The sequence below is a fragment of the Dufourea novaeangliae genome, unplaced genomic scaffold (genome assembly GCF_001272555.1).
Source record: "Dufourea novaeangliae isolate 0120121106 unplaced genomic scaffold, ASM127255v1 scaffold56, whole genome shotgun sequence".
Lineage (NCBI taxonomy): Eukaryota > Metazoa > Arthropoda > Insecta > Hymenoptera > Halictidae > Dufourea > Dufourea novaeangliae.
The window spans coordinates 5590690-5600313 of NW_015373942.1; the positions used below are offsets into that span (position 1 = coordinate 5590690).

Genomic DNA, 9624 nt, shown 5'->3' on the forward strand with positions numbered 1-9624 from the left:
CGATTCTCTATAGACATAACACATTAAGATGATCCTGGACGTGATCTGAATAACTATAAATTACACCAACCAAGTTAGAAAACGCTGTCACCGTAAAAAGTTATAAATAGACTGCGGATATTATGCGTTTATAGGTCATAAGACTCTGCGAAGTACAATAAAAGGCAGAACTCTCATCAAGTGCACCGAGTATTCTCATTTATTCAGGACCCATTCAATTTTGCGATGCAGTGTGTGAGTATATATAATATAAGAAGTTGTGTCTTGTTATTTTGAAATCAAAAATATCGATACTAAACCAACCTATTTTATTTATCTTTGTTTTCATTTTTGGAGGGAAAACTGGAATTTCTCAACCGAAACCATATACCTATCCGGGTCTGCTATACTATCAGTGAAATTACGGACCCTCGCTGACAAAAGTTGACAAATGAGGCACTGACAAGAAGAGGCCCCCAGGTATACCGCTGACTTTCTAATAAGGTTTAGCACAGTGACAGAGCTGGGAATTCTAAAGCCAATGATATTTGTTTTAGCCTTATATGGCGATTAGTTTATGAAGCATTTAATATTCAGTGCCGAGGAGCCTTCGACTATTCATCCAGGATCTACTGTATCAAATCTGCCTCAACATTCTGTCGTTCACTGTACTTTTAATTTTCAACAAACAACAGTAATAACAGTAACCTAGAACATAACACGTTTAATCATTCTGAAATATCTTCAATGCCCTGCACAAAGAAATTCCCCACTGTACCATTAAAGAATCAGTATGAAACGGCAGAATCTTCGGCAAGTCCCAATAGAAACAAGGAAACCAGAAAACTTCTGCCCGCCACTGTACCACCGCTTTCCAGGTACCCAGAGTATTATAGCAAAGTGTGAACAGAGAGCATCAGATATGCTACTTAGCCCGAGCAAAAGAATTAACGAGCCACCGCGGTATCGTTTCCACGTACACACAATTATTTCGATATATACTGTTTTGAAAGTAACTTTTTCCGTTCGCGTGATCCGCGATGGACGATAGAACCAGCGGTAGCAACGAGCAACAACAGCGTGCGTCTTCGTCGCTGCTTTCCCACGGTTGCCGGCGGAGCAACAGTGGATCTTTGTACCTATGAACTTTTGCGGAACGGTACCGCAAAACACGGTTTACCAAGGCAGACGCACGCGGTCTCGCGGCGTGGAACGGCCGGACGACTGTTCCGCTTTTTCTGCTACAGACACGCTTTCTCGCGGCGGCACGATGTCGCCCAACGAAACGAAGGCTAACCGGCGGAAATGGAGCGCGAACGGTCATCGATCGCTTATTGTTCCCCGATAATTCGTCTGTGCCTTAGGCTCGGTTCAGATGAATGGTTCCTGACAGTCGACCGTCATATTTCATTAGTCAATCTTTTCTAGACACTCGAGGTTTGATCAAATAGTTCCCAGAATTTTTATTTATTTCCAAAATTATTTATTTATTCATTAATACTGAGATGGTCCCTTTCACAGTAGTCCATACCCGATATAACACATTTATGCCAACGTTTTCTCGAATACTCAAAACACTTCTGAAATGCACTTTTCGGTACAGTCTTCAGCTCGTTCAGCGATTTTTCCTTTATCTCCTCTATGGTCGTAAACCGTTGTTCTTTCATGGTTCTCTCCATCTTCGGGATCAGGAAAAATTCACAGGGGACCATGTCCACCAAACACGGTGGTTGAAGCATCAATACAGTGTCGTTTTTTGACCAAAATTCACGAACAAGGAGTGAAGTGCGTTAAAGAGACCACAGAGGAGGAAAAGGCTATACCGAAAAGTGTTATTCAGAAGTGTTTGGAGGATTGGAAAAAACTGCTGGCGTAAGTGAGTTATATCCAATGGAGACTACTTTAAAAGGCACCATATCAATATCGACAAATAACAAATATTTCTTTCAAATAAATAAAAATGTCGGGAACTTTTTGATCGAACCTTGTACGTGCATTTTTTTACGGTGTCGCCTAGTAATTGCTCAAATTTCCGTCCCACCTGAGCTGTACTTCGTATAAAATCCATGATCTGCTAAAACTACCGTGGACCGCCAGTCAGGAACCAGGTGTTACGAATTCTAACAGCGACGGTTTTCCGCGTCGCGGACTCGCGTCGACGCGATCCACGCGGAGCGAACGGGCGACCGTGGTCGGTGACCTTAATGAGACGGAAACACAGTACCCGGGGTCTCTTCTTGCCCAGTTTTCTCCATGGTCGCGTGGAATCGACTCGCCGTGGACGACCGACAGAGCGAGAAAATAAAAAGGAGAACGAACGACGTGTAGGTATACACGGGACGAACGGAGAACGAGATGGAGTTACGGAGTTACGTAACGACAGCAAATAACGTTAATGAGCCTACTCCGCCTCCGTTCCTCTTTATTCTTTTTCTGAGAGACGCGTCCCCTACCCCCCCTCCCTCCTCTCGACCTCCCTCTACCCACCGATCCCAGGTTACGAAAACTCATCGCACGAGGAGTAATTGAGAAGAAAGGGCTGGTAGCTCCACTCGTTCCCAAACTACAGGGTGGCTCAATACAACAGTTTACCTGGAAGATCTCCGTTATTATTGGAGCTATTGAAAAATTTTATTTATACAACGTGTATGGCACAAGGGTGGGGGGGCATAACGTACCAGTGATCACTTTTTTGTAGATGGGAGGGTTATCGGAGATTTCGTGGAAGCCTCTATTTTTTTTAAGCGGTACGTTATACTTTTTTTATTCCCGATAGAAAAGCGGATGTTTAAATGATTTCAACGACCTACAATACATGGCCGCCTTTATTTCACACAACTTTTGTAAATAACATTTGTCCATATGTTTAAAAATAACAAAGATATTCCAGGTCGACAGAATTAATGGGCCACCCTGTATAATATTAACTCCTGGCCCTGCTAGTCCGGAAACTAGCATTGTATCGAACATTATGGAATACGTAAAAATGTCTGAAATAGATTCTTTCTTCCGTCGCTCCTTTCAGTTCCTTTTACAGCAAAAGAACTTCTGCGTACGTATTCAGTCATTAGAATTCTCATGCTTATGGGTCCGATCGAAGTAGATTATACATTTATAGTCGCGAGTTCTAGTGGTAAAAATTAAGAAACTGAGAAATGTGGGTCAGATTTGATAAAAACTTTCTCTGTTCTTTGGATAACAGCAGACAGTAGAAATGACTCATTACCGTCAGTCCAATTTTCACTTTCTATATTTCTATCTATTATAAAAGAAAGACCGATATACTTTCTACAAATCACATTCCTTTTTCTTTTCAATTTCTCTTCGGATAGTTAATACCTTGGGGCTAGGTTTTCTAGCGGCCTACAATTGTAGTCCGGTCTTTACACGTTTATATTCATGTTTTCTCCCGTATCAAGTGTACATACATCTGTCCCAATTCAAAATAAAAATAATAATTATGAAGAACAATAATATTACTTCATAAATTCGACTGAAATAATAATACCGAAAAGTGATTCCAGATAAAATATTTAAAGTCCTGGGAAGCTCTCCGATCCCTCCCAATTCGTACCATGTATACAGTGACTCATACATTCGTTCGCATACTTTTGAAATAACAATTAAGTGAAAAAATTTGTATACAGTTTCTACTTATTTCTTCTCAATAACTTGAGTTTTTATCATTGATTCGTGGTAAATTTTTCTTAATTTTGAATTAAAATTCACAGTTTGATAAAATAAATGGGACTGCTTCTATGAACAAATTTGGATCGGTTACCCTTAATCGTTATTTCAAAATTATGAGACTGATAGATATATACCTATGTTGTATCTCGTTATTTTAAAGTCGAAAATATCGCTATTAAACCAACCTATATTTTTTTATTTATTTTTGTAGCAAACACTTGAATTTCTCAACCAAAAACGTTGAGTTCCACATCAGTGGAACTACGAATCCTTGTTGACAAAAATTAAATATTAACCGGCGACAGAATTTGACCCGCTTTTAAAACGAGTGTTGAACCGGTGCATGGGAGTTAAACGCTTAAATTCTTCTTATCGCATCACCGCAGAAGTCAACGTCCTATGCGGAACTCTCGTGCGATAATGCATATTAACCACGTAAATGATTTCATACGCGATACCCCCTACGCCGAATCACGCGCCACAACGGAACGAATTCGGACCCGGGGGTCCTGGTCACAGAACTATCAACGGGCGAGAACCTGTCACGCACCAGTCCCGATTAGATATCGCTGGCAAAAAGCTCTCGCCCGTCACCGTACACTAACGTAACACAGCACTCGTGTCCTCACTGTGAAAATTCCGCGGAAGTAATTACACGTTTCCGAGTAACCGTGATAATTTCTCGGCGTGTCGTTACACCTCTGGCCGGCCGTCCGGCGGGCGATTGTATTTTAATGCGGCTCACGCAAAAATGGTCTTTGTTCGTGATTGGGCTCCGTTTTAAATGTTCCGTTTTTCCTTAACCGACACAACCACGTCTGTTCCACCTCATCGCAGGGGTGAACCCGGAGAATTAACGACAATTCCACGGTAAATCGGAAAAGTTCACGCGCGTAACGTCGAGTCAGACGCGGGTGTAGAGAGCCATTGAAAAAGAAGAGAAACAGTGAAATAAAAAGGTAACAGAATGAAGGGAAACAAAAACACGAAGGGTATTCCTTTCGACTGTGTTTGAAAAGTTAATTTAAACGTCACGTAGTTCAACATGGATTTTTCTAGCGCAATTCGCGTGACGTGTGTACGTTTCTTTCGTGGAATTGAATGATTTAACCGAGAAAGAGAGAGACAGACAGAAAGAGATCCTATAATCGGAATCGACTGGGAAACAACACGTAGATAGGTGAAACGTTCCATCCGTTAATTGCGTCGCGAGCTTGCTCGACCGTGGGTGTAAATCATTTGTATACGATCGTTGGATCATTTGATATCTAGTTTCGATCTGTTGTAGAATTAAACCTTCGATCGTCCAGCATCTATTCAGAGTACCATAGTAATGGTACGGTCCAAACTTGTAAATTCCAAGAACGTAAGCTTCTCTCAAGATCTTGCAACAGAAGTTATTCAATTTTCAATGAAACATAACGGAGCAGCGTGCTTCCAAATTGTTATTACTCCGTTAAAATGAATATTGATCGAACGTTGGCACTTCTACTGTATTTTCGAAGCGAAAGTGGCCAGATAATCGCGCAAAGTAGCCCACACAATCGAGTGCCATTTTTTTTTTCTGGCCGTCTAATGAGAAATAATCGAAACGTTAGCACGCGAGCCTGTCACGTTGATCTCAAAATCGCGGCCGTAAGGAGCTGCAAGCCACTCTATCAATTATTCCCGTTAATCTTATCGCGGTCCATACGAAGCACGCTTTATGCAGGCCCATTTTTCCCTCTCCCCACTTTCGCGGCTGGCTTGAAAGACGCACGTGACGTCTTATAGCCATTCGGCCGCGCGCGGCCCCGATTATCGTTCCGCGTTCCAGCCTCTCGTCGAGCGATAGTTTTTTTTTCTTTTTCACTCTCTCTCTCTCTCTTTCTTTCTCGGCCCGCCACGAGTCTCTTAACGAAGATAAAAGAACTGCTAACTCGAACGGCCGAACACGCGAGCACGCCGAAAGGAACGCCTCGAATTTGCACCTCTTCATCGTTGCCCCGTCCGGGGCCACGCACGCTCTTTTCTCACGTGAAACGAACGAAACACGAAATTACTCATCGCGAATACATTCTTATAATTCTCGCTGGGATCGCCTGCCTCTTTTACATATTTTTGCCCGGTAACCAGATGGGTAATTTCACGAGAAATATGACCGCACGAACACGTTTGCTCCGAAACCGTAAACGATACGTAATTATTAAATAACGGATTTTTGTGTAAAAGCTTTGATACAGTATAGATAATTAACTTTCAATGAGAGCAGCTGTTCATTCTAGTTGGTAGTTAACAGTTTAATTTTAATAATAATACATAAATATCGTTTAATTTGATGAAAATCTATTTTGTGGCTTTTTTGCAGGTTATAATTTGCTAGAAATACATAAACATCCGCAGTTCAATTATTACATTGCAAGTAATTAATTCAACAGCTAAAATCACTTAGTCACGTTGTTTTGTTCTTATTCGAAAGAAACTCGTTCCCGGTTGAAAAAGATCAATGCAAAAAAATCAGTACACTATACACCGCGGAGTATCCATTTAATATGAAATCACTCCACTACGGACATAGATTATAAACGAGGGTATAGATTTAAGTGCTAACACGAAAGTTTACATGCTACTCTGTTCTTTCACGGAAGTTTCACATTTAACCTATATATTCAACCGTTTAGCGTACAATGAAGACGTACACTCTGATACAGAGCTGAATAAACAATAAACGATTAAAAGTTTCTTTTCTCTTCGACACAGAATGCGAAGAAAGACAACTGAATGCAAACAACAGTTTGCTTTAACTTCGAATAAGTTCAAAGCATCATATAACACGATGTGTGACGTGCAGACATTTGAATAGTATAGGTAGACAACTGTCGTAAAGTTAAACTTAACCTCCCAAAACCCAGCATACGTTCGTCGATCGAACGCGAAAGAATAGAAGTCGCGATTGAACTGGCGATTATTGTATTGGTAGAAACTTTATCACATACCTGGACTGGTCTGCCAAGAGAGACCACCGATGAACATTTTTCTGGAAAAAGAAAGATGAATCCATCAGCATCGGCGTCAGGTCGCGTCGGCGGCAGAAGATGATGAAGGAAGGCGGGGGAGACTGCCGGCAGAAGGTAACTTCCGGTATTGTGACCCCCTGCGCAGTCTCCGTTTGTTGACGGCAGGTGTCACCACACATCAACCAACAACTGAACAACTCCCGTCTCGTATTATGCTTTTTCCTTTTCCATTTTTCCATTTCTTATTTCTCTTTTTCCATTTAACAAAAACCTCTTGTAAACACGCCCGATAACGATTCTCCCGATCGTCGCGAACAAAACGGAAACCATTCACGCGCGCAACACAATAAACACGTTTCCCACAATCCCCGTCACCTGAGCAGCGCCTTCTTTCTTTAAAAAAAAAAATAAAGACAAAGTTACAGTGATATTGCAACGTCGAAGGATACGTGTGGTAAATAATGTTCAAATGAAACAGGTACACGTTGTTTTCATCGGCTTACACCGCACTGTACTCCAGGTTTCGCGAGATTCCATCAAGGGGGGGTTTAATAAAAGAGCCCCCCAACACACAGGGAAATAAAATGTCACTTCGTCGTAGCCACGGCCATGAATCAGCCCCCTCGGTTTACGTTACTCCGGTCTTCATTGGTTTACTGTACCGGATCGTACTTATTAAGCAGTTTACGAGAAGTACCATCATCATTGGTACCATAAAAGCTTTTATGTTGCCGTCCCGGCTTGACTCGACCGCGTACCCGTGACAACAGAGAGACAGTTCGCGACTGTTAATGTAAATATATTTTGAAACACAGAGCAGCCCCCCCCCCCGTTTCGCCTTGCTCTGCATTTGACTTAGAGCGAGAGGCTCTTTAAGGATGCACCGGCAAGATTAATATTTCGTCGTTATTACCAGCGAGCAACGGAACACGACACAAAGCCCAGTAACAAGCGAGAACAAACTCCACAAGGACATTATCGGCCGATATTCATATAAACATAATCTGAAACGTTTAAAATGCACGTAGGTACCGAATTCTCACCGATTTGCAATAATTACACGAAAATAATTACGGTAATCGTCGTTATCGTAAAGACTCACTTTCATGAAAACTAATTGTTGTCCGAGTAAGTTGTAACAACATATCATAAATTCGTAAAACTCGTGTTAAATATTATCATTACAGTAAGTACATCCGGCTCCGTTAATGGACGTGTGTGTTAAGGACAGTAATCGCGTATCGTGACCTGTAATCTATCGGCCGGTAGGGTACTAGACCGGTCGGCGACGCGGTTATCATTAACCGCTTTACCGGTTCACCTATACATCGGACTCGATACGAGGAAATGCGTGCGCGACACGTTTTTCTTTTTCGATCGCGATCGACCAATATTTTTCTTCTTTGGTTTGTGACATTTTCAGGGGAACCCGAAACACAATCGATTACGTAACACGGGTATTATGGCCGAGCAAAGATTATCAGGTTGGACGGTATATATCCGGGAAGATAACGCTCTCGCGTTGTGGACGTAATCACGTGGTGGCGCATTTGAACATCGATTTTCCGCGGCACGATATAGGTTCCCCCCTCGCCCACGCATTCCTCCATCTCTGTCCACCCACTATATCCCCCGTTTCCTCTCTCTCTCTCTCTCCCTCTTTCTCTATCCTCTCTTTAGGTCTTCGTGATACGAAGAACTGGAGTAGGCTAGAGCACTATACCCCCAGTCGATAGGTTCAGGAGAATTAATAGGACAAAACCATTGACCGTATATGTCGTCGCGATCGATCGAACCGGGAAGTACAACCGAGCACACGACGTTACGAGAACTCGCCGCAAACTTTCCATGGAATTGCTAAACGGTTGTCACCCCGTGTGAAACGATTCCAATGTACCCGCGATTGTTCGGCGACGCGAGAGGGCTACTATCATAACGTAACATCTCGACGTTCGGAACTGTCGTCGTCCGATAAACGTCCATGGTTTCTCTAGTTTTTACCTCAACCACGTGGTTGACACCACGATGCAACCGTAAGCAATTCACGATATCATTCCCCGTCAAAACACTCGTTTACGTCGTATCCTTCGACGCTGCTCCGTTAACAAACCGCCATCCATCACCCAAGATGCAGGTTCCTAAAATTCCAATCGGTGAGCTCCAACTCGTTTGGCGGCAAAATTCAAAGCTGTCAAGTTATTTCTCTTTTTCCCTCCCACTAGGACTCTCCCATTTTCCCCCTTTCGTTCCGACAACCCCGTCCCTGTTCCTCCTTTCCATTCATCTAACCATCCCCCCGTTCGACTCCCTCCTCTCTCCTTTCATCGAGGGGGATGGTGGAACGATTCTGAAAGAAGGCGCCACCGGTTTCGAGGACAGAGCCGCCCGTGTGCCACGCATATTCACGCGCTCCCGGCAAACATAAACACTAGGTGCGTTCCCCGGGAACTGCCGATGAGTATAACATCGTCGTCGAACCGCGACAACGACGACGACAACAACCAACGACTGATGACGACCGTAGACCGAGCGTCGGGGACACGATTTACGAGCGGCAATAACGAAACGACCGCCTCGCGCGCGTATACCACCGGCATACACCCCGGAGGTCAACGTTTTACATCACCCCGAGATGGCGAATGATGTATCGGAGCCGAGCCGAACCGTATATAAGAAGCATCAACAGAACAAACACTCGACACCCGGCGAGCCAGGGCAACAGAAAACACAAGGTTACGATAACAACACGAGCCCCGCGGGATCGACGATTAATCGCGGTCAATCAACACACTTCAATGCCGTGGTTACTCCTCTCATTTCTCTTTTTTTCCCTTTCTCTCTCTCTCTCTCTCTCTCTCTCTCTCTCTCTCTCTCTCTCTCTCTCTCTCTCTCATCATTTTTTTTCATTTTTTTTTCTTTGGTATTCACGCACGTAAAGATATCGTCGTTGTTGGTGGTG

General features: G+C 43.2%; 1 protein-coding gene across 2 annotated transcripts in view; it reads right to left on the reverse strand.

Moving 5' to 3' along the window:
- Positions 1 to 7219, reverse strand: part of LOC107185903 (RNA-binding protein Musashi homolog Rbp6) — an 856487-nt gene extending 849268 nt beyond the window's left edge. For both annotated transcript variants that reach the window (XM_015573678.1, XM_015573677.1), the window contains exon 1: positions 6645 to 7219. In XM_015573678.1, coding sequence (XP_015429164.1) covers positions 6645 to 6681 — 37 coding nt within the window. In that variant the 5' untranslated portion in view covers positions 6682 to 7219. The remainder of the gene's footprint in view (positions 1 to 6644) is intronic.
- Positions 7220 to 9624: the final 2405 nt, after the last annotated feature.